Raw genomic sequence first — 25,726 nt, 5'->3', positions numbered from 1 at the left:
ATTCGCCCTAATTGAATATTTGGGTGCACTTCACCCTTTGACATGAGACAGGGAAGTATGTACTGAATCAGCTCTACAGCTACGGTGTGGGCACGTCACCCATTGGTTAGATAAGCAGTTTTCCTTATGATATATAAGGATGCCGAACGCTGAATAGAGCTCGGCTAGATTCGGACATGGAGCTCGCACGGGTGAGTAATGGAGTTAGATAGTAAGAAATAGTTTAGTTTGATGTCATTTAAAGTAATATTTCAGTTACATCACGATGTGTCTTCACGAGAGCAGGCTATGAAAGCTTAGCACTTTGGTTTAGCATGGCCATGGTTCTGAAAATTAAGGGCGAACCTGGGACTTGATCAGAGGATCATGTCTCCACAGATACATTATTGGTGGAACCCATGTTTCGTTTTCCATTGTGAATTATGTTACTGAGATGTGTGGTATTCATTTTCTGAGCCAGACGCTGTTTTTAGCAACATTCGCCACATATCACGACAGGAACACCAGATAAACACACCTCACATACATGTATTTTACCCATGTATGGATTCGATAATATGTTTCCGTGAACGCTTCCAAACGTGTACAGAAAATATTGGAATTTTCCAGAAGGAAAGGACGACGAAACCTGTCAATGACACACGAAATATTCCCCAAGTGTGTGTGTGTGTGCGTGCGTGCGTGCGTGTGTGTGTGTGTGTGTGTGTGCATGTGGGTCATCTAGACTCTATTTAGTTGTATCGTTTGACTGCTCTAAGATATTGATCATTGCTTATATGTTTAGCAGTATCACCAGTGTCATCTACATAAAGGATCTAGACAGGTATTGTTGAAATAGTGCAACCACGTTCAAATTACTGCTGTTGAAAGGGAACGCTACGTGCCATATTTTGACGTGATGGAAGCAAAATCTAAAGAAGCCTGACCATTACTTTTTTCGATTTGAATAACAAGCTCGCAGGAAATTTCAACGGTGACTGACAAAATGGTTCCTTACGTTAAAAATATCCGGTAATAGCAATCATTTGTTCCAAAAGTACGGCCATTTCGGTTTGAAATGTATACTAAATGCTGCAAGTTACTTAACAAGATATTTTAACATATTATTCCTGATATAACAATAGTCTCAGATGCAATGTATTCGACGAATGTATCAAAACCCCATTACATTAGTGGGTATTTTCTAACTGAAAACGTGTACCTAACGTTGATACCTATTTCCCGTTTGGTCTGCGAGAACATTGTACACGTTAATTGTAATTCCTGCCTGTAAAACAAGGACTTGATTGACTTGGTTCAACGCAGTAATGCAAGGCACTTTGGCGTGTTGGATGGAGGGGTAGCCAAGCGGTTAAAGCGTTCTCGCGTCACGCCGAAGACCCGTATTTTATTCGATTTGTTTTCCCCACAATGGTACAATGTGTGAAGCCCATTTCTTGTGTCCTCGCCGTGATATCGCTAGGATATTGCTTACAGCGGCGTAAAACCATACTCACTCACCCATACATACGATCTCTGCTTTATGGGCACAATGCAGCGCTACTTAAAGTGATAATCTCTATTAATGACAGGCCATGGTCAGGTCGTCCATGAGTAACCGCTGTCGATCAAAAATCGATGCATCCGGTTCGGCGATTTTTTGAATTCGAACCACAATAGCCACAAGCACAGTGTCGCAAATTTAAGCAGAATTTCAGACGAAGAAGGAATTTGGACTTGGCTGATGACTGTTTAATTCTCCTTTTCTACTGCTACGTGTCTATAGACGATGCGCGGAACGTTGTGCTCCAAATTGGGTACATCAAGTCGGTCGTTTTGGTGATGACGTGACAATGTAATGCTGTCGGCAGGAATGCATCGTGCTAGTAGGACGGCTCTTGTGCATGTAACAGGTGCACTGACAGGCATCAGATCCCGCAACACCACGTCATTCCACACTTGAACATCAACGGTGGACTGCCCAACCTTGGCAACGCCAGGCTACGTGTTTCACCGGTTGTCAGGAGTTTCTACAACGCCACAACTTCCACGCATTACCTAGCAGTTCCCACTAGGAGTGAGTGAGTGAGTGAGTTAAAATGTATCGTCACATCGGCAGTATTGCAGCCATATCGTGACGAGAACAATTAATTTTATACATAGTAAATAATGGTAAATTGTAAAACCTGTCAACGAAGGACAGTAAACTAACTAGATTATCACAGATTCGAATTTACAACTAGTAATTAAATCTTAAACAGTTTAACAATAGATGACAATACAAGGTAAAAACAGGCTATGCATTGCCAACGACTGAAGGTAGATCACCATACTAGGGACCATGGGGACTTACGGTACATATACTTCCTGCATGGACCCTAGCTGGATGTTCCCTCTAGGAAGCACTGGATGAGCGTTCATATAATACAAAATCCTTATTTCACGACTCGTCAGTTATATGAAACTTGTCAAATAGTTGTACGACAACCATCATAATATGTTAGCCGGTGACTTCAACACCAGAATGAGAGACTTCTTGGACTATATACCAAGTGATGATCTTTCACATATCATGGGTCAGGACTGGGATGATTACCCATCAGATAGCTTTGATATGCCTAGAAATAATCGTGACAATAACCATTATAATACCTATGGTGTGAAGTTAGCTAACTTATGCTGTGTATTTGATGTCCATGCATTGAATTTATGGGCAACATTACTTGTGTTACTCACAATGGTTTCAGTGTAGTTGATTATGTGTTGGCCTCAACAGATTCATTCCCATACTTTATTGATTTTAGAATATTATCTCGTGATGATTCCTCAAATTTCCCGTTGTCTTGTACACTTTCTTGGAAATTTGATAGAATATTAGAAGCTAATCACTTAGTTAGTGTTGATAAGTCAAATGTATCTTATCACTCTAATTGTGAGTCTTGGGTGAAATATGTTTGCAACAATGACCTTGCAACAGTATTTTAAACTAAGTTTCAAGAACTATTTCTTCAATCTTGTGATTGCTTACATGCTTCAGCCAAAGATAATATTTTCAAGTGCATAGAAGATATTACTTGTTTATATCAGTCAGCTGCTAGTGTCATGAAGAAAAACTATCCATAACGTCAAGTCACAAGTAAAGATGTCACTCAACCACCTTGGTGGGACGAAGAACTGGAGTATTATAAACATAGAAAATATGCAGCATTGAACTATTATCGGCAGTGTGGCCTAAACTTCGATCTGTATAGACAATTAAGAAATAAATTTAAGAGGTTATTTTGTGTTAAGAGAAAAGTTTTTCAGAGTCAACAGAGAATGCTACTTGTAAATGCCAGATGTGACCCCAAAAGGTTTTTGGAAGTGCTAAAGAGAGATAGGATTAATATTTCCTTGCCCAAAAATATCACTATAGATAATTGGTTTAGATATTTAATAATTTGTTATATGTTTCTCATGAGAATGCATTTCTGGTGTCCCCCGCCGTGATGTTGCTGGAATATTGCTAAAAGCGGCGTAAAACCAAACTCAGTCAGTCAGTCAGTCATGAGAATGATAGTTGTAATTCTCAGAAAACCTCTTATTTTCATTTCATGCCATCTTGTGAGGATGTAAATGCTTCAACTTGTAATTTAAATGTACGTATCACAGAAAACGAAGTAAAGCAGAGCTTGGCAAACTTAAAAATGGGAAAATGCCCAGGGCCCCGTTCCTCAAGGCGATCGTAGCGCTACGACAGTCGTAAGTCTATGTTAAAGTATGGGAGTTACCACTGTCGTAGCGCTACGATCGCTTTGAGGAACGGGGCCCAGGTGAATATGGTATACAAAGTGAATTTTTAAAGTATTGACTAACATATATAATAAACGTTTTCATGATGAAATATTTTCCACTGCGTGGGTAAAGTATAATTTGCCCACTAGATAAATCAGGTAATATGTAGTTGTTGTTTTTGTTGAGTTAGGTGCTTTGAAGGTCGCCTTCGCCTGCTGGCATGTCGGCAGACCTATCCCGCCTTGGGATGCGTGGGGCTCGTGGATATGGGTGTGGTGTCCCTCCTTGGGACGCATGGGGCTGGGCCGGGGGTTAATAAGAATGACATAAGAAATTATAGAGGAATTTCATTAATTGATACTTTAAGTAAAGCTTTAGCCGCTATCCTGAACAAGAGGCTTCCTGTATGGTGTGATGAGAACCATGTTATCTCTGAACTCCAGGCAGGTTTTAGACCTGGTTATTCCACTATCGATCAGGTATTTTCTATACAAGCAATGATTCAGAAGTACATATCCAAGAAAAAAAGGCAGATTTCATTGTATATCTATAGATTTAAGTAAAGCGTTTGATTGTGTAAACCACAATGTTTTGCTTCAAAGTTTATACAATATAGGTGTACGAGGTAAATCTATTGATATATTGCCTCTATGTACTCATCATTATCTTGATGTGTAAGAACAGATGGAGGATTAACAGAGTACTTTAAGTGTAATATTGGAACCCGTCAGGGTTATATTATGAGTCCTCTTCTATTTGTTATTTGTATAACTAATTGTCTGTAATGCTCGAAGAGAAAGGAGGTAATGGTATATTTGTTTCACAAAAACATCCAAATATTGTAGCATTATTCTTTGCGGATGGTGTAACAGGGGTATCTGATTCTGTTATCAATCTACAAGAAAATAAATGTTTTAGAACAGTTTTGTGAAGCAACTGGTATGAAGATTAAAATATACAGAAAACTAAGATAATTGTATTATGTAGGTGGTCCTCTAAAAGGTTACGAGAAATGGTACTTTAAAGGTCAGAAAATTGATGTTGTTAATAATTATAGGTATCTTGGGGTTGTTTTCACACCAACTTTGTCATGGTCAAAGGCACAAAGCTGTTTAGCCGCCCAGGCTAACAAGGCACTGATGTCATTATAAAATTATCAAAGAAAGCATGGTTTTGTCTCTTGTACTGATGCCTTCAAGATATTTGATACAATGATTGTTCGAATTATTTCATACGGAGCTGATGTTTAGGGTACACGGTATTGTAAAACCATTGAAAGAGTACACACTAGCTTCTGCAAGAGAATATTAAGGTTACATAAGAACACATGTGATGTTATGGCACTTGGTGAATGTGGTAGAGTACCACTTCAGTACAACTATATGTTAAAACTAATAAAAGTGTAGAATAATTCATGTAGATTACAATCGTTTACTTAATGCGTAAATACCTTGGCGATGTTGGTAGAACTATTTGGGACTCTCATGTGACAAATATTTAATTTCAATACGGTTTCGGAATTTTGTGGATAGGTCAAGATATTGGCAATGTGAACATGTTTATATGTATTTTTAAACAGCGATTATGTGACTCCTTGAACCAGGAATGGCACTGTATTACTTCACAGTTGAGCAAGTGTGAAACCTATTGTCAATTTAAACCAATATTACATGTTCAGTCTTATCTTTCAATTGACATTCCACAACATTTAAGAATTAAATTCTGGTGTAATAATGTCAGGCTAGCAATTAAAACAGGAAGGCATTGCGATTTAATTGCTTGTGAAAGATTTGCATATATTGTCATAGTAAACAATGTTTTTGTAGAAGAGGAATTTCATGTCTTGATTATCTGTCAGCGCTATGAAGCCCAAAGAAGAGAATGTCTTCATAATAGTATAAGAAATAGCCCTTCTATGGACAATTTTGTTAGAATTATGTCAAGTACTGATAAAAATGTAATATTAAATTTGGCAAGGTTTTTGAGTAGTATACACAACAGGGGTACGAGATCACTTCCAACGAAAGACTCTGTAAAGTTTTATTTTATAAATAAAGGGACTTGTCAGTCCCTTATCCCTCTCCACTAGTGTGCATACCACTTTTGAATCCCCAGCCAAGTTCCTGGTCACTATGACCGCGAATCGGCACTTTCCTGGTCACGTGCACTATTGTGATCACTCGACAGGGAGGTAAGTGTAGCAATAAATTTTCGCATCAATAAACTATACAATGTTGATCTCAGCGAAACAATTTAATGTGAATCTCCTATGATTTTTTTGGTTTTCGTAATGAAAGCTTGTTGGGCTTGTTGTATCCCTTGTTCTATGTACTTTTTTTTCTCGTCTTCACAGATGGCAGTGCTTTTACGAGACTTGGACCGAATCTCTTGTTTCATTCTGTGATATTTTGCGAGTTCAGAGAGGACCAAACGAAATTCTTCCTCTGAGATTTTATTGTCAGTGTGTGCGGTGGAAATATGGTCGTCTATTGTGTTTAACTTTACTTCGGCCAGAATTCTGATTTCGTCGTGTTTCAATGCTTTACGATGTAATCTGCGGGATGCAAACTTAAACACCAACCCCACCAACCCTGATACCTAAGCTGTTATTTCAATGCCCAGCACTATGGGTGCGGCTATGATGGTGGTCAACAAACCGACACCTACTGCTCCTAATCCCATGCTGGTTCCCATAAGGGTGGTATCAGCCCCATCCACGAAATTGAAAGCCTTATGGTATTTCTTACTTAACGACGCACTTGTTCTAGTTGGCGTTTTACGTCGCATAACTGCCTCAACCGAAACCCATCTACGTTTTTCCATTGTTTTTGCTACTTCTTCTACGACTAGGTACAGCCCTATCCTGTGTGTATAATATATTTTATAAGATATTTTTTAATTGTTTTTTTGTTAATTTCTTATTAATGTATTTGAGGCTTATAAGGTTTAGATTATTGTACACGTAAATATGTGAGACTATAATTGGTAAATTTTGGTCTACACGAACCCCATAGAGGTTTACTAAGGGTGGTGATATCAGTGAGGGTTCCGGTCCCCATTCTATGACGATACGGCAACGTTGGTAATTGTGTTTCCTTTCCCAGTGTATTGTCAACCCAGATAAAAGTTGTCGTTCTGAACCATCACGAACCTCTCCGAGAAAGATTTCTATTACGAGTGTGGAGACTGCTATATTAACACATTTTTTCAAACGCATTCCAGGATCTTGGGCACTAGTCATTATCGTATGTGCAGCGTCACGCTGAGGTATCCTACATTCACAGGATTATGTTTTATACCTAAAACAGATACTTTTAATTCCGAGATGATGCCTCGGGTTAATTTCTTGTACTGCCGTGACGAAAACGATTCGGTTCTGTCGGCTCTCAACAGCGTGGAAGGGTGTTCACCTTGAACGTTGTCCGTCGTGCTCAGCTGATAGAGATGAATGCACAGTTCACGGTACAGACGAGATCAGGTAATTTCGTGCCGGTCACGGTGGTTTTTGGTGGAATGTCATTCGAAGTAAACCCGAGCGTTTTAGTCAACAGCTTACTGAGTCTCAAGTCGTGCCGTTCGAGTCGTTCATTTTGAGTTCGGCTCCCACGGGCTTGAAGATTTCTTCGTTGAGAGAGCACACACTGTAGTAGCCGTCCGTTATTTGGTTGCGGACAATGTTGACAAACAGCCTGTTGTTTTTGCCGTTGATGTTGGTCCATCGCGGGTAGTAGGTGATGTCGCAGAGTGCGACTTCGAGCTGACTCGTGTTATCGATCTTGTGCAGCAGTTGAACGGTCTCACCGCTTGTTATTCCCGGAAGCGTCACGTACATATTGGAAGTAAATATTATACATTATATAACAATTCAACATGTACAAACCGGGAGTGTTTTATTCTAAAAGCGATACTTCCAATTTCACACACATGAAGATCGTGGTTGCAGATGGGTTGCATTTCAGAGCACCATTTGTCGATGTGTTTAAAAATTACAGATTTTCGGTGACGAGCGTTAAGACGGTACATGCTTGGTTTAACAACCCGATGCAGTTCTGGCAGAATCAATTTAATTTTGCCGTGTGGTGCGCTACAACGGGGGTGCGGTGTGACATTGAGCGACACTCAGCGTGGCCCGCTGAGTCAGGCTGTGTTCACGTTTCACGTGTACTACCAGATCAGGCATATCCTCAAAGAAATCAGCGCTCCGCTTCCACAGGACAAAGCATGGGATGTGGTAAACAACCCGTACGATCGATGGGCATATGAAAGAATTTGCAACGAATTCGACGGATTGGCATTTGCCCGGGTCCGAACCACGGGTTGGGTATTCTATATGATGGGGTGCGATCCATGAAAGAAGTAAGTGATGATTTACTGAAACGAGATTTACTACGTCAGGACTTTGCTTTGTCGAGTAATGAATGGCGAGATGATCGTATGAACTTTAAAGGTGGTGTTGCTTTCACCGTCCAGAAAGTGGAGCAGCCCAAAGACTCCATGGACGATTGGAAAATGTTCATGCTGGACACGTCGAGAGGCTTGAATGACTCGATTCGAACGTACGTGTGGGCAGTGCTCGGCGCTCAGGCGCAAACGTGTTCTGACATCGTGGGTAAAGGGACGGCTTACGACGCACAGAAACAGTTTGTGTCAAACATTGAGGATGCTATCAATGCTCCAGTTGACCTACCGAGTTCTATCCAATGCTACCAAAACGTGTTGGAATACGCCCAGTCGAAATTCGACTACGTGTTCGGAGTGGGACTGTACATGGCCCCGAGCGACATGCAACTGAGAATCCATAAAGTGGTGGGTTACAACAACGAAATAGTCATTGCCACAACCGATCAAAAGTTGGATATCAACCCGGGTATCAACGTCTTAAACGTCACACCCACGGTGATTACCAGTGAAACGGGTATAGTGGCGTCATCCCCGGAGCCAAGGTTTCGACCTGCAACCCCACAGCCCCTTCCACCAAGCAAGGTGTCTGAAAGTAAAGAACACCTCGATCGTAAAACAGCGCTAGTGGTTGGCGGGATTGCGGTTGGGCTTTGCCTCATTTGGTTAAAAATTCCTTAGCGGTCACATACACCAGCCCGGCCACGGTGATGATGAATGCCCACAGGTTTTGACCGAGCCACGTGACAGTTTTCGACAGCGTACTCAGTAGCCACGAGACGATGCGACCCAAGATTCCCGGAAGAACTTCGGCGGCTTTACTGGCGAGTTTAGCCAGGGCTTCCCCGAGTTTTCTTACCCAGTCTCTGACACCCCCGCTTGATGATGGTGTTGGTGTTGGTATGCCACTGCCACCAGTCAACGCTAGGACCAGGGTTGATATGATGAAGCCCAATGCCGTAAGAACGCTGGCGATGGTGATCCCTTGCTCTCGGAACAAAATTCGGATTCTGTCGGCCAATGTGGTGTCTTCGTTCAGGACTCAATCGATGGTTTCTCGCAACGGCTGATCTGAGATCGGAGTCGTTCTCGATTCGAGGAAGCGGATTCCAATCGAGTCCGTCTCTTGTCTTGTAAGTCGCGCGACCGTTTTTCGATGATGGTTTTCAGAGACTCGTTTTGGACCTGACTGAGTTTTATTTTCTCGCGAGCGATGTGCTCATCGATTTCGTTCAGTTTCCCCATATTGTTCACGAGTTCTCCATGAACGGTTCGAAAGGCCTTGTCTAGCCCTCGTAGTTCTCGAACAGGAAATTCAAAACCCCAGCAAAGTCTCGTTCCAGTACGTGCTCAACAGTTTTTTCGATGCTGTCCGATGTTTCTTTGGCATCTCTGGCATTGCTGACGTTTTGCAGATCACGAACTACTTTTGATGGAAGTTGTTTGGGTCGTGCACCGCTGTAATCTCACATGTTTAATTCACCGCGGATCAGTTGCCCACCATGACGACTGGCTAGCATGGACAAGGCAAGCAGTTTTCTCGTGTCTTTGCTCATGAGATCAATACTTGGATGAGCTTTCAATCGCAGCGTCCCTTTGTTGTCAATTTTGAACGTTGAATAGTCTCGTCCCAACGGTTCGAAGTAATTTTTATCTAGCCTCGGTGTCGCCCATGAATGAGGTGTCTTCAAAGTAATCCCCATCATCGAGCACACCACCCAAATCATCCATCGGAATGTCCATTATATTAATTATATTAAACTCATATATTTCATGTATATAACAATGTCATACGAGAGAAAGTTAGATCCTTTCCGAAGATTAAGAGAGCCTCTCGGGAGTCAAAGCCGTGCGTCAGTCGGTGACCATCACCAATAATCCGAGCAAGGTAGATCAAAAGCAAACGCTGTTGGTTCGATTCCCCAACATGGGCGAGAATGACCTTATCGTCCCTCGGCACCTTTCGACTGGCGTTTAACATCGCGTTGACTTCCGATGACAAACGTGAGCTCGTGCGAACATTGGTCATGCCATCGTCAAGAAAACCACCATCAAAATCAGCGGCAACGAGGTGTTGAGTACAGACGACAGCGACGTGTTTTACTGTTACATGGATCTCTGGAAAAGCAAGGGCGAACGCGATAACGATGTGTACCAAGGCATCTGTTCACAGAACTGTAAATCAACCCGGTTGCGCGTGGGGTACGGCTTCACACAAGACGAGCTCGACAAGATCCCGGCTGGTGAAAAAGCCATCGCCGAAGCGTACGGGAACCGGTTTTGCGTGCCGCACGACTTCAAGTTGCTCATGGGACATGCACCGTTTTACGAGGCCGCGCTGGGCGATCGGCTGGAATATGAGCTCACGTTTAATGACTACAGTAAAGTCGTGCGTACGCTGAACGGCGATGAGGCCAGTTACGCCATCGACAACATCTCGCTGGAGTTCGACATGGTCACGAGTCCGGAGCTGGCCTGGCAGATTCGAAACCAGTACTCAGGGAAGCTGTCCATCCTGTACGATCGCATACTGCGACATAGAACGATAGTACGGGACAAGAGTGACACGTTGTGGAACATCAACTTGAACGTGCTGGCGCGATCGATGAAAGGCATCTTGATCATTCCAGTGGAGGAACATGTACCATTCGAAAGAGACAGCGAAAAGATTTTCACCCCCGAAATCACAAAAGTGGAAGTGACCATCAAGGGCATGCCCAACCAACTGTTCAGCCAAGGCATGAGGGCATACCAGCAATGGGACGAGATGAAAAAGCTACCATGACACCCACCGGAAGTCAACATTGCCGAAGACCCTGGGCCTGACGCATCGACAATGGCAGCGAGGGCATCACCATCCAGATCACCAAGAAGGCTCAAACCACAGGCAAATTAAAATTATATTTGTACGTGATTATGGTCGCGCAACTTCATATAGACAATGGAAGATTCGTGCAGGCAGTTTATTGATCTACCTCGCGATCCGCACTGAGCTATAGTGGCTCGTTTCCGAGTGTCTCCTTCATGTTCTCCCGCTGATATACGAACCTCACGAGAGCCCGGGCGGGTATTTGTTTCTCTTTCCCACGCGACGGTGCAGCTGATTCAGCATTCACTGATTTCAATTTAATAGCGGTGGCTGTTTTTTTATCGGTGAGATGAGTGATTTCGTGATTGATAGCCGACACAACTTGAGGTAGCCGCACGACCCATTCAGTGTTGGGTTTATTTAGACTTATTTCCTGTGCGTACTGATGCCCGAATAAGCGCTCGGCCAAAATCTTTTTGGATGTCATGACGTTATATTATATACGTTTATTTTTTAGTTCAGTTTTTCATGTCCGTACGCGTATGTGTTGATTCCGTCGATGGCGATCGTGTCCATCGGCGACAGGGACGTTTTGTTTATTGTCAGTCCGTATATCCTGTGTCCGTCGCTACTCAGCGTATTCATTTGATGTTTGAAAGTGCGAGTCTTGAACAGGGCTTCCTTGAATGTGGCGTGTTTGATTTGTTTTTTCACCACATATTTTTTCACGCCTTTCGCTTTTCTGATTTCATTATCGTCTGCTTTCAAGATGGAATACATTTTGGGTCTCAAGCCGATGTATTCCGCAATCGGTGTTCCAAGACATTCGTCCTTCATCTTGCCGAGCACTTTTTTATTGATAGTGTCATGCATCGGGTGATCCTTGGGGTAGTCGCTGGTGTCGTACAAATCGATGTGTTTCTTCATGTCCTCGTACACGTCAATAGTTCAAATCTCCATCAGCAGGGAGTCCGTGTCCGTGTACAGCACTTCACACTGTTCGCCGTACTGTTTCTTCAGTTTGTTGTAGTAAAAGTCGTACATCAGGTGTTTGGATAAGTCGAGGATGCTCATCCCCACGTAAACAGGCCGTTTGTATTTGATGTGGCTTTTCTTCATGTGCAGGGCCACCAGATCGTTGCTGGTCAAACTTGAGAACCCTTTGAATTTTCGTGAGTTTCATTCCCAGCGACAGTTACAGTTGCAGGTTGCGATAGTGAATGATATATTTTTTCTTGTTCATCAAGTTGGGTACGAGTTTTTTGATGTTAGCCGGTTTATTTTTCCCCAGCAAGTTTCGTTGGTAGTAGGACATCCAATCTGGGTTAACCATCAATCGTTCGGGAGCGAGTGGATAGCTGTTGTGTGATTTGTGAAATTCCACGGGATATTCCAAGTCCACTTTGAGTATGTAGCCTTTTTTCGAATCTGACACGATGCTCATGACATCAATCTCGGATGTCAACTTGAATCCCCGGTGGGTAGATACTGGCTCATGGCTCAGCCGTACAGGTTGTTGGCGTCGAGATAGAGGATATGGGTGGTGGGTTGATTCGGATTATACTTCACGTACTTGTTGTTGGCTTTCGCGTAGCATTTGGAAGCCATGGAAATCCCACCTCGCAAGCCTTTTTCAATGAACAGGTGCATGTCGTAATCCGTCAATAGTTTGAGTTTCACACCAGTCTTTTTCAACAAGGCATCCCAAGAGAGACCAGGGGAGGAGAAGTACCACGTGGGTCTAGGTCGTACTGTTTCCAGCACGTTTTTCTGAATATCTCGAACACGTCGGTCAACAGGAGTACATCTGTTTTCAAGTACAGGTCGTGGTAATCACACAGATTCTTACAGCCGAGTTTATTCCATACGTTAATCGTGTGCGAGTAATCGTCCTGGGTGATGGCCGAGTCGGTCAAGTTGCTGTAAAATTCCTTGATGGGGGGTAGTCGTGTCTCGTTGAACTTGGCCCAGCATGTATTCATAGGGGTAAACGCTCTTCCTCATCAGCAGGGGCCGAGTCTCTGCGTCGGTCTATCGATTGGTGATGTGGAAGTCATTCGGGTCGTTGGCCTTGACCAAACTATCGAGAGACGACAGTAGGAACTGAACTGAGTCTATGAACCTCAGGCCGTTCAGGAAGAAGGAGATGTATTTTTCCATGTTGTTGGGGATGCACGTCAGGTTGCCGTCGACCTTAGTGATGGCCTACATGATCAAATGAGAGTCGTACCCTCTCAAATTGTGAAACACGACGGGGATTTGGATGGTTTGGGGATTGATTTTGAGTTTGAGGTTGCACGTGCTGTGGGCTGCGCCTCTGTACTCGCCAGTGATGTGACAGTGATCTCTCACCGAATCGCCGTTCAGCGGTTCCTTGCACATGTGGCATACGTGACTGCTATCGTGAGGTCGCCGGTCGGCTTGAGTCATGCGCATGGGAATGACGGTGTACAATTTTTTCCTGATGATTTTTTCTTCCTGTTGCAAACACATTAGAAATTTTGATTGGTCGTACAACAGCCTGCTGAAGTGTTTTATCCACGCGTAGTGGTACTTGTCACCTCACTGGATCATGAATATATTGATCACGTGGCCCTCGGTCACTGGGCTGATCCTGTGCACGATCGTTTTGTTGCCTTCGTGTCTAAAGACGTTGATGGCTATGTGGTTGTGTTTTTCGATTTTGGTGATCTGAGATATGGGCGTGGGTTCGTCTATACCGTCCCAGTTGAGTCCGTCGTCTTCGGGGTAGCTCGAAGGTCTGTTCGAATTGACGTCAGCTGGAAACAATGCGGATCTGATCGCTAACCTCAAACAATTATTACCTCTGTTTTTGATGTTGACCATGGCTTGTTTTTTCTTGTAGTAGGGGGGCAAGTCTAGGTACGATCCGCCTTTGAACGGCATGTAGTTAGCTATGTCTAGATAGAGTTTATCGATTTTGTCCAAGGTCCACCCGGAACCCCTGTGCGTGAAGCATTCCAGGTATTCTCGTATTGTTTGCAACGAGGTGTCGATGGACACGTCTTGTTTGCCCCTGAAGTAACGCTGAACGTTTTCAACAGCACCATCCGTCTGCTGTTTATCAAGCGACATTTTCACCGTAATTTGAAATTTGAGGCTTCCCAGGTCGTTCAATTCCTCTTTGACTTTGTCAGCGATCAGAAGTTTGGCATCGTCAATGTCTATGTTTTTGTCTACATTCATCCGCCAGCCTCTCAGATAGTTACCTATAGCGTGTTCAGTGCACAGGAACTGTACATCGACGACTCTGTGCTGATGCAACAGTTCACCGAGCTCGGGTTTCCTCATACGGGAATAACCTACCAGCCCCAGCTCTTTAGCTTGGAGTTTGAGTTGTTTCGCCGTGGGAGCAGGTTGTACGGGGTCGTGCAATAGTTCGACTAGCCCGGCTTTCCTCAGTCGGGAATAACCCTTCAGACCGAGCTCTTTTGCTTGGAGTTTGAGTTGTTTCATAGTGGGCAGGGATTGTATGTTGAGTAATCTTAACAGCTGATGTTTCCTTAATCGGGAGTAACCGACTACACCTCGCTCTCGTGCAATCCGTTTAAGCTCTCGGACAGTAGCCATTGTTATACTTAATTGCAAAGTCAATCTCTAATTGGGTGTTCGGTACTGAGTAAAAAGATGAAGCTCACATATTTTTTCATCACGAATCTAGTCCCCTGCCCAGTGCTATATTCAGAATAACCGTATCGATTCTGGGCTCAGGATAGCTTTCCCGTTTTATTATTTCCAGATCGTTGGGGATATATTGGCTGATTCAGTCAAGAATTGTTCTCTGAAGACGTCCAGCTTTGTAGTAACAACCGTCATTTGAAAGTTGATATGCCCCATTTCGTTTATTTCCTCTTCGAGTTTGCCAATGATCAGAGGTCTGATGTCGTCCATACTGCGTTTACCTGGAAATATCAACCAGCTTCTCAGGCCAAAAGATTTCGAGGGTGGAATTCGAATGAATTGAATAGTAGTCATTGTTATACCTAGGTGCAAGCCAATTTCTAATTGTGCCACCATTGTGTAAGGGAGGTAACTACGTCAGCCTTATCTGCCAGGCAAAAAATTAAGCCTTTTTAAATTTTCATTCTGAGGAGGCGCTTACGTTCGTTTAAATAATCTTTTTTCTTGTCGTAAATCAGTTGGTTTCGGACCACGTTCGCCCCGTGGGCTCTACATAAACAGTAATGGCATTTCACTCCAATACCACACACAGAGCACGTGTAGTTCACGAAACCATTTCTTAGACTCCTCATGTGAAAACAACAGTACCCCTCGGTCCTGCATTTCCTACCACAAGTCTCGGTTGTCCCCATAAGAACGTATTGACAACGATACGGAGCGGGTCTCATCTTTGATATACTCATATGAGTACCTAGTCTAATTGTTTCGCAATTAACACGGTCGCTGCTTGACCCAGTTCGACGAAGGCCAGTTATCGTTTTTTTTGTTCCGGGGAAGGCGTAATACTGGGAGAGTGTGGGTTCATCGAGAGGTTCAAGCTGTTTACCAGTTAGCAGGTAATATTCTTTCGCGCATCATCAATGTTCTTGAACGTTCGAACATCATGGTTTTCACGCTCGATTTGATCATTAATGAAATCGTGTCTCTTCATGCGTTTTTTAGCGTACTCGGTTTGCTTAGCTTGTAATTTCTCCACGGCTATATCGTGCCGTTTTCGTTCTGCTTCTACCTCGGCCGCGTTCGACTCCCGAAATTTCGAGAACAGGTAATTACTCCCGGAAAATGCCAGGGCTTTGACTAAAGCCCCGCCGACCATCATAGCGATCGTAGCCATTCTGTATATATTTATTTTACTTTAAAATATTTTCCGGTATGATTTCTTGTTTTACGAGGACGTCCTTGGTGGCCATCGCCATCCCTAAATTCATGATGAGCATGCCCATATCCTGCAGGTCGAAGTCGAGCTTGATAGTCGGTTGTTCGAGGACCATCTTGGTCAACCGAGCGTATGCTACGGCTAGACCGGCAACCACGGTTGCGTGGTATGCTTCGTTAACGAATGTTTTTCCTTCAGACATTATGTATATAACATAAAATATATTTTTAATTATAACATAATATGGGGGTTGACCTCTAATTGTGGTTGCGGTGTGGGTTTTGGTGCTGGTTGTGGTTTATTATATGACATAAATAATGTTGTCACGGCAGCAGCACCTGCGCCTGCAATCCACAGAGTATAATTTTTTTTGTGGTGCTCAGCTAAACCACCTTTTCTACCGGCAGCGACTCTTTTAGGGTTCTTCTTCTTTGTGACTTGTGTCAGTATTCCCACCCCCCACCCCCCCGCTCCTGTGTTGGAGTCGGAGTCATTTCTTGGTGGGCAGTTTCCATCTTGTATACTATTATTATTATTTTTCCCTCTTTAAATTGGCAATGCTTTGCTGTGATGATCGCCGCCGTCACCAGAGCTAAAAACATACCGTATTTGTGGTACAACACACAGCTGACGGCGCTCAAAGCGTGTTCAATGAACGGATCTTTCTCGAGATCTTCCCACAGGTAAAGTCGACGTTCCAGGGGAATGGGAAGGAAGTACGACGCTAAACCGGTGTAGATCTGCATCATGGTTGACCCTATAGTTTTTGTCATCTCGGCCCCGAGCCGGGTTTCGTACCTTGCATACACCTTATCGATCTCATCGGGAGGCATTTTCTGATTTTTATCGGGAGTGTGGTCGCCGCAAAAGTATTGTTTGGCTTTGCGTCCGACAGCCAGTGCCACCAGTTTATCTCTCTTGTCATCGCTCTTATCATCCGGCGACACCAACATTTGTTCGAGCAGTTCGTTACACTCCTTCTTATAATATAACAAGCGATTTTGAATTCTAATAATATAATACCCCATGCACACAAAACATAGCGAGATAAAAGTTAAGTTACACACGATGAGGATTTCAAAAGTCGAAATTTAATATAAACCCATATCAACATTATATAAATGACATAACCGAGTGACAAGGAAAGTGCCGATTCGCGGTCATAGTGACCAGAAAGTTGGCTGGGGATTCAAAAGTGGTATGCGCACTAGCGGAGAGAGATACAGGCCTGACAAAAGCTTTATTTATGAAATAAAGCTTTACAGAGTCTTTTGTTGGAAGTGATTTCGTACGCCTGTTGTGTATACTACTTTTTTGTATAAAGTCTTTAGGATAAGAAATACAGCAAATTAATATTAGATCTTCAGTATTTATGCTGAAATATTATTTGATAGTTAGCATCTCTATTGTTATTTTACGAGAGCATCTTTTGGTTTCGGCTGGTGACAAGATACCTGTAACAAGACCAGGATAAATACACTTGTTAAACTTGTTTTGTAATATGGGCCATGGCCTTGAATACTTGAAATAAATTGTCATTTTGTCTGTCTGTCAAAATACTAATGATTCACAACCGCGACCTGTCCAAAACACAGATGGCTGATAGTTCTTACGTAAATGTCAGCGAGTACTCTTTCAAAATAATTCGTTCAAAATATTGCACTAAAATTAATTTCTAAAAAACATTTAATATATCGACCTTTTTTTGCCTCTATAATCCCTGTCTGTCAATTGTCTTTTCACTTTTACTTCTCTGTGGTGTTGATCACCATCTTAATCCCGGACCTGTATATCATACAGCACAGGGGCTTGTATTGCTTAAAATAATACGTCCTAGGTCCAACACTCTTTAACTGATAGCCATCTACATATAAAAGAAGGAAAGGGATGTAACGCACACAAAGTTGACAAACATACCACTCTCGTTTCTGGGCGAATTCTGGGTGGGAAACTCTGGAATACACAGCCGGAATTCACGAAGAAATGCTAAGTATTTCAATTGAAAACACGCAATCGGAGATAAAACGTAACTTACCGTAATCGCTAGATATTCCGCTTTCGTATTGTAACCTCTCATATGAAATAAGTTATTGATTTTACCTGTCACACACGACTTTATAAGAAAAATAGCAGTTTCGAGCGATCGAGTCCGCCATGTTTGTCCTTCACTTTCAATCTGCTCGCACCAACGACAAACTGCTCTCTGATTGGTTAAAAATAAAATATCTGTATTTTGTATTATCATACAATGGATTGTGTTCTCGGCAGGATAAAGCCAACGGATATTTTCGGTATCTGTCGGGGTCATATACGGAAATCGATGCAAATTAGAGAGGTCATATGCAAATTTCAGGGACTACTTTCACAGTGTTAACAAACATGGCGTCAAGGGGCGGCGGTCGTGTCCGGATTAACGGCCGTGGTTACGGTACTGTCAGTGCTTTGATCCCAGAAAATCCATGCCTGGTTTTGATAGATGGAAATTCATAGGCTTACGAATATACTAACATCAGTTCCCCGACCGACTGTCAGTGTTAGCGAGAGAACGGCATAGGAATCCAGGTGCACAATGCCACGCTAACATTAAAGCGTATTTTGTTGTTCAAAAGGTTATTTGAAGGTTTCTGAAGTTCCACGCGAATTTGTTGTTATTTTTCAAACGTAAGCTAAGATTTGTTGACAACAATACGTGCTTCAGCATCAAAGCTTACTGGGAACTAGATGACCGCTGAGTGATCAGGAGAAAATTATGTCACCGGGCTTGTGACGTAACGTATTACTCCGCACATATTTGTGACGTCATAGACATTCCACGAAGTTTAATTTCATGATTTGTGGCATTTGAAATCGCATTTTTTTAAATTATAAAGCAAAAATGACATTGTATGATAAATACGTTATCACACTCGTGTGTTTTGGGATGGTTAATATCCTGCATTAGGAATAGACAGTATGTATTAGCTCGCCAAGGCTCGCTAAATACAATGATTATTCCTAATGCAGGATATTAACCATCCAAAAACACACTCGCTTCATAACCTATATTTATTTTCAGCAATACAAGACCCTGTGCCATAACGATTTGAAGATTTATAAATCTTAACGGTCGCACCCCAAAGATAAATTTGATACTGATAGCTTACAGTGACATATATAGTGTAACCATGTCCAGGTGTAATACATTGTATGTGATATTCAGTGAGGGCAGTGGTGTGCTATATTTAGTCTCGTGCTATATTTAGAGTTGTGGGTTGAGTTGAGAGTTGAAATGCCTTTCACATTACATCAAAATAAAAGAGAGATCAGCATTTTTTGTGATCACCATATACCCAGTCAACTCAGCTTAAGCCTTTCTACGTGGCAAACAAGGATAAGTTGAGCACCGACCTGACAATTGACCCGTATTAGCATCTATGAGTGCTGTCCACTGGCGCTTACTATTGTTAGCGAAGAAAACCCCATGTTGTCTGCGATCTAGTGTAGCGAGACTGGCTACAACAACGTGAGAGTGTTATGAGCAAGGCGGGTGCAGCTAAAATCAATTTCATCGTCATGCCCTAGCCTACATCTGCTCTACCTTTCACAAACCAAATGGGTTTGCTCATTGACGTGCTCCCCATACTTCTCGTAAACGCGATCTCTGCACTGGTCCAACTTATCCTTGTTTGCCAGTACTTGGATATACGGTTTCTGAGAAGTGAATATTATCGTCACTGTCTTTATTGATATAATCACTGCTCTTATATTCTCTTCAAAAAAAGAAACTTGACCTAGGAAAATTTAGAATTTTAGGAAAAATATTTGGCACAAACTCACTGTACCTAAGGTGATGCATCCCAACATGGCGGCAGGTAAGATCGCTTGGCGATTATTCCCCTCGAATTAGCAGCCTTCCACCTGTATACAATCAACATTATTCAGCACACTGATAAGCTTTGATGGTGGAAATACATTAAATGTACTGAATTTGCTTATTAATCTCTATGTGTTGAAGAATAAGCATTTTTAAAATCGGGCAAGGATGTCGGTAACTCAAAGTCTGGATGTCGGTAACCCGCAATGAATGATGCTGGTAACGCATACTGTCCTGCTTTAGTCGGTAAAAAGAAGCTGTCGAGTTATGTTTAAATACAAAGGAGATACAAATATCAGTTCTAATGTCTTACATAGCTAAAACGCACCCTACATGTAATGCACTTGCATCATGAAATTGTGTATCAACCTGAGCTGAAGTCTATGACTGTAGGCTTTAAACAGCCACATCAATGGTACTCAACATGCATTGCTTTAAGCCACCATAGACGACAAGAGAATGGAAAAAAACACAAGAAGCTCAACGCCACAACCCCGTCGGCCGTTTACAAGGACGGGCATCGCAGCATGAGGTTGCATGGCCAGAGAGACCATCTCAAACCTATGGACCCGATACAACAATACTGGGAGTGTTAATGACAGACCCAGGTCAGGTCGACCTAGAGTTAAAACCGCCGCCCAGGATCGCTACATCCGGTTGAGACATCTTCATTTAAATGCCACGGCAGCATCATCCACAACAATCCAAATCCCTGGACAGCGCCGAATCTCCGACCAGACATTGCGCAATTGGCTATGGAAAGCCAGACTTTTTGCCAGAAGACCAGATCAACGTCACGTCGTTCCCTTCATCAACATCAACGGTTGATGCTCGACCTCACGTTGCGCGTGTTTTGACAGGACTTCCTCCAGCAAAACAATGTTCAGCTCCAGTTCGCCTTCTCGATCACCCGATTTGTCCCCCATTGAACACCTATGGGATACTCTTGATCGACGCTTGCGCCAGCGTATTCCGCCACCTCAGATGCTACAAGAACTGCCCACAGCACTTCAGTAAGAGTATCAAAAAATTCCTCACGACAGCATTCGGCATCTCCTTTCTTCTATGGGTCACCGTTGCCAAGCTGCCATTGATGTTCATGGTGGTCACACCAGAGACTGAAATTTTACGCTTACCAAGTGGCTTTAATAGCCCTCTGTAGGTTTACCAAACACTTCCTGGATAATAATGTTTTGGAAATTTGTAAAGTGATGATTTTACTGTAATTGAGCAATGATGTCATGTTTGAATCAGTTATATGTATGCAGTAAGTAAACTTCAAAACAGCATGTCAAGTTTCTTTATTTTTTGAAGAGTATATTACATGAATATTACTACTGAACTTGTACTACCATTCATTTTGCACTGCCGTGGAGATACTTTTATGTTGATTTGTAAACTTATAGACTCTGTTAGTTAATTTAACAACTGGGGTGGCCTTACCATCGTGCTACATCCCACCCGTCAACAACACGTGCAAAAGAATGCCTGCGCTTTCGCTTTGGAATTCCTGAACATGGTCCAGTTAGAGCTTTTAGCACATACTGCAAATCTGAGGGAAAATATTGTTCTGAAACATTCTACGTTTTTTTTCCATAACATTCTCCTTGACGTCTTTATCTGCGAATAATGTTTGTGTTTGCTACTTTCAGAACCTTCTGGTGCTGGTGCTACTTTTGGAACTCCGAGTGTCTAAGAATGTTATCACATCAATGCAAGCTGCTAGTCCAGATGCTAGCTACGTTGCAACTGATAATGCAAGTAACGATGAACGTCCGGATGTACGTAATAGTGCAAGTCAAGATACACGCAAAAATGCAGATCAAGATACAAGTGATGATGCACATCAACATGTGAATCAAGATCAGTGTGTGCCGTGCAAATGTCATTTCCATGGAGAGAGAGTAATAGCTGATTGTCGGAAAAGGCGACTTGACAAAGTCCCATCACATCTACTATCCAACATAACTGATCTCAATCTTTCAGGAAACTACATAGGTTGCTTGGAAAATGGATCTCTCAGTTATGCACATCTTACCAGATTGAATGTGTCTTCCAATGGTCTCAATGATATTGAACTTGGCGCGTTTCAAGAGCTAAGAAAACTTGAAGTTTTGGATCTCACTCACAATCATTTATCTCCAGCAAAGGTCTATCGAGACGGGTTATTCAAACATCAGGCCAAACTTAAAGTACTCTACATTAACCAAAATGTTGAATCTCGTCCTTATGACGAAAGCTTAAACCGAACAGCGGAAAGCCGACCATTGACAGACAGCTTAAATTCTAGTTTCATTGAGAAATACATTTACCATATGCATTCTGGAAACCACTTTGGACGAGATGCTTACCCGGGCTGTGCATTCAAATCCTTAATCTCCTTACAGGATCTGCGCATTGATGGACCGAAAGAATTATACTTTGGAAAGGGATTCACATTGAAGCAGCTCCAGTCATTATCACTAGGGGGAGGGTTAAGGACATGTTACACACGTTACTTGAGGAATGACACATTTGAGGATGTGCCTCACTTACAGACTCTAGATGTTTCGTACTGTCTGTTGATTGACATTGAAATATCATCTTTTGAAGTGTTAAAGAATCTTACATCCCTCCTTGTGTCACATAACAGATATCTGGGAATTACCAAAATGGGACAAGCTACGTATGGACTGCAGAATTCGTCTCTGAGAACACTAAGCGTAAATAGAATAGGCCGAATGACGGGGCGTGGTACACTGTTGACAGTTGAAGATGTCAAATATCTAAAGAATACCCAATTAGAAGAATTGCACATTGAAGGAAACAGAATAGAAATGATTGATAAAAATATAATGATTAACCTACCAACGTCTCTCAAAAAAATATCTATCAAAGAGAATCACCTTTTGTTTGGGCTTTACTTGATGGAATTGTCTGTGTTGACAGATTTGGAGTGGGTAGATGCGTCGCATCAAGATCAACCACCAATATCGTTCTTTGACACTACAAGCCTTCATTCACGTCACCTCCTTCAACTGGATAGCTATAACAAACCTATCAGGGGAAATGTTACAATTTATGTGCCTCCAAATGTTACATTTATTAATGTAAGTCATTCAAATATGGCCTATGAAGTCAAGCGCTTCCAAATTGGTGAAAACAAAATTCGGGAGATAGATTTATCGTTTAATTATTTTACCTTGTGGACGGGTCCCATCATAGGTTTAATACACCTAGAAAAAGTACATGCTTCTAACAATTTCTGCGAACACCTTGCTGAAGGAGTTTTTTCATACTTTCCATCCTTGAAGTATCTGGATATCAGTTCCAATTATCTTGGATATATTCTCACGAATGACACATTTAGTGAAATGCCTTTGCTGGAATATCTCGACTTATCAAATAATAGAATAAATTCACTTCCAAAGCTGATCTTCAAAAATAGCAGTCGGCTTGAATTCTTAAAATTAGGTTCTAATTATATGATGTCCTGGAATATCGAAATAATCAATTTCAATATGACAAGCATCAATTTATCAAGAAACGCTTTTGATGAAATTCCATCTCTTTTGCGCCATCAAGTCAGATGCATGGTTAGACGTGATTTTCAGCTTCACTTTAATGACAACCCTCTCAAGTGCAATTGCTTGACATTGAACTCACTGAAATGGATGAAAGAAAATTCTTTTAAATTACCTGGTCTTGATAACATGATCTGCGTGGATGACAGCAACAGACAACTATTCTTGAAAGACATCCATCAGATCGTTTTTGACCTTGACAAAAAGTGTACCTCCTACTTAGGTTTATCTATCGGTGTCTTCTGCCTTGTGATGCTTGTTCTAAGCTTGTCCATAACAGGAATAGGGTACAGGTTTAGATGGAAATTGAGGTATCTTTACTATCTGGTACGAATAAAACACCGGGGTTATCTGGCTGCGGAGGAGGAAGAAGATGGTGGACCTCAGTTTGAGTTTGATGCTTTCATCTCCTATGCTGACGAGGACCGAGGATTTGTTGTGGAGGACATGAGGCGGATATTGGAAGGACAGCATGAACTTCGACTCTGTATCCACCATCGAGACTTTCTTGTGGGGGAAGCTATTGCTGCAAACATCCTGCACGCCATCAGATCAAGCAGGAGGACAGTGATAATTCTGTCAAGGAACTTCCTGAAGAGCTACTGGTGTAAGTACGAAGTGGAGATGGCTAAGATGGAGAGTATCTACACTGGACGGAACACACTGCTGGTGGTAATCCTGGAGAAGATCCCCGTGAAGAATCTGCCCCCTAACATTGTAGAATTAATGCGTCAAGACTCCTACTTGGAGTACACGGATGATCGGGAAGGTCAGGAGGTGTTCTGGGAAAGTCTTCAACGTGCTGTACAGACTGCCTAGTTTTTTGTCTAGATATGGGAGCATGTTACATGTCATTCATAACTGAACTTTCCTTGAACGTTTCTAATTTCATACTTTATGCATTGGTGAATCTTTGTTAAATATATTATGATCGTGTTCATTGAATGCTTTTTTGTGTTTTATTGTTATGCTTGGTTTCTCCTGCTTCTGGATTGTCTCCCCGCTCCAAGTTATCTTTTTCATAAGAACTGATATATCTAACGTGTACCATGCGTGCTTTATGTCGCGTCTATGTTTTCAATCGTCTATACTTTTCGTTACCGTTTTGTTTCTCCTCTATCGTATCACGCTTGCATACAACAAAGGTGGTGTGGCATACTTTGAATTTCAATCCCTTGGTAGCTGTACCGGAATGCAGTTGAACTGTACATCTTAATGACTCTAAAGTGTCTTCCAAGAAGAGTTTTAGACATTGGAAGGTTACGGATATCATTTCATATCAAATAAATGTTGTACGTACTCACCATTATTTCGTCCACAACACAGGGTATGACAAGGGGTTTTGACTTTGATTTGGCTGTCGACTGTACTGAGGACAGAGGTGTGGTTTGCAAAAGTGTCTGACAGATAGTTTCGGGTACATTAATTTTCCCCCAGAAATAGAAGTAGAAACTTATGGATAGCCTTCAAACACTATGTTCCAGCACTAAGCAATGTAAATCCATGTTTGAAGGGATTTGCTTATATTCTGACATGAACATGATTTTTTAATGTAAACTGAACAAACATGTTCTACCCCGTGATTTACTTAAAACAACCACTGCGGTGCAGGCTAGGGCCATTGTCACTAGACCCTATGAATGCTTTTTTGTGTTTTATTGTTATGCTTGGTTTCTCCTGCTTCTGGATTGTCTCCCCGCTCCAAGTTATCTTTTTCATAAGAACTGATATATCTAACGTGTACCATGCGTGCTTTATGTCGCGTCTATGTTTTCAATCGTCTATACTTTTCGTTACCGTTTTGTTTCTCCTCTATCGCATCACGCTTGCATACAACAAAGGTGGTGTGGCATACTTTGAATTTCAATCCCTTGGTAGCTGTACCGGAATGCAGTTAAACTGTACATCTTAATGACTCTAAAGTGTCTTCCAAGAAGAGTTTTAGACATTGGAAGGTTACGGATATCATTTCATATCAAATAAATGTTGTATGTACTCACCATTATTTCGTCCACAACACAGGGTATGACAAGGGGTTTTGACTTTGATTTGGCTGTCGACTGTACTGAGGACAGAGGTGTGGTTTGCAAAAGTGTCTGACAGATAGTTTCGGGTACATTAATTTTCCCCCAGAAATAGAAGTAGAAACTTATGGATAGCCTTCAAACACTATGTTCCAGCACTAAGCAATGTAAATCCATGTTTGAAGGGATTTGCTTATATTCTGACATGAACATGATTTTTTAATGTAAACTGAACAAACATGTTCTACCCCGTGATTTACTTAAAACAACCACTGCGGTGCAGGCTAGGGCCATTGTCACTAGACCCAGTTTTAAGTACCATCTCATCATGTATGTGTTCAGGCAATGACATCTTTCATATCATTTTTGCATAATTGTGTGCATTTATTCCAATATATTATCCACTATATTTATGAACAAACAAATATCTGCAATTGTTAAAAGAACTTTAAATAAATGGTTGCTTTC

At 42.1% G+C, this 25,726-nt stretch overlaps 1 protein-coding gene across 1 annotated transcript; it reads left to right on the top strand.

Moving 5' to 3' along the window:
• The first annotated feature begins 112 nt into the window (after positions 1–112).
• Positions 113–24,053, top strand: LOC124261358 (toll-like receptor 4). Its single transcript, XM_046695658.1, has 3 exons — positions 113–191; positions 21,324–22,222; positions 23,501–24,053. Exons 1-3 carry the CDS (start codon positions 177–179, stop codon positions 24,051–24,053), a joined length of 1,467 nt encoding a protein of 488 aa, XP_046551614.1. The 5' UTR covers positions 113–176.
• The last annotated feature ends 1,673 nt before the right edge of the window (positions 24,054–25,726 follow it).

The sequence above is a fragment of the Haliotis rubra genome, unplaced genomic scaffold (genome assembly GCF_003918875.1).
Source record: "Haliotis rubra isolate DU_JTF1 unplaced genomic scaffold, ASM391887v1 Scf799, whole genome shotgun sequence".
NCBI classification, from domain to species: Eukaryota; Metazoa; Mollusca; class Gastropoda; order Lepetellida; family Haliotidae; genus Haliotis; species Haliotis rubra.
This window is presented reverse-complemented; position numbering and strand designations above follow the sequence as displayed.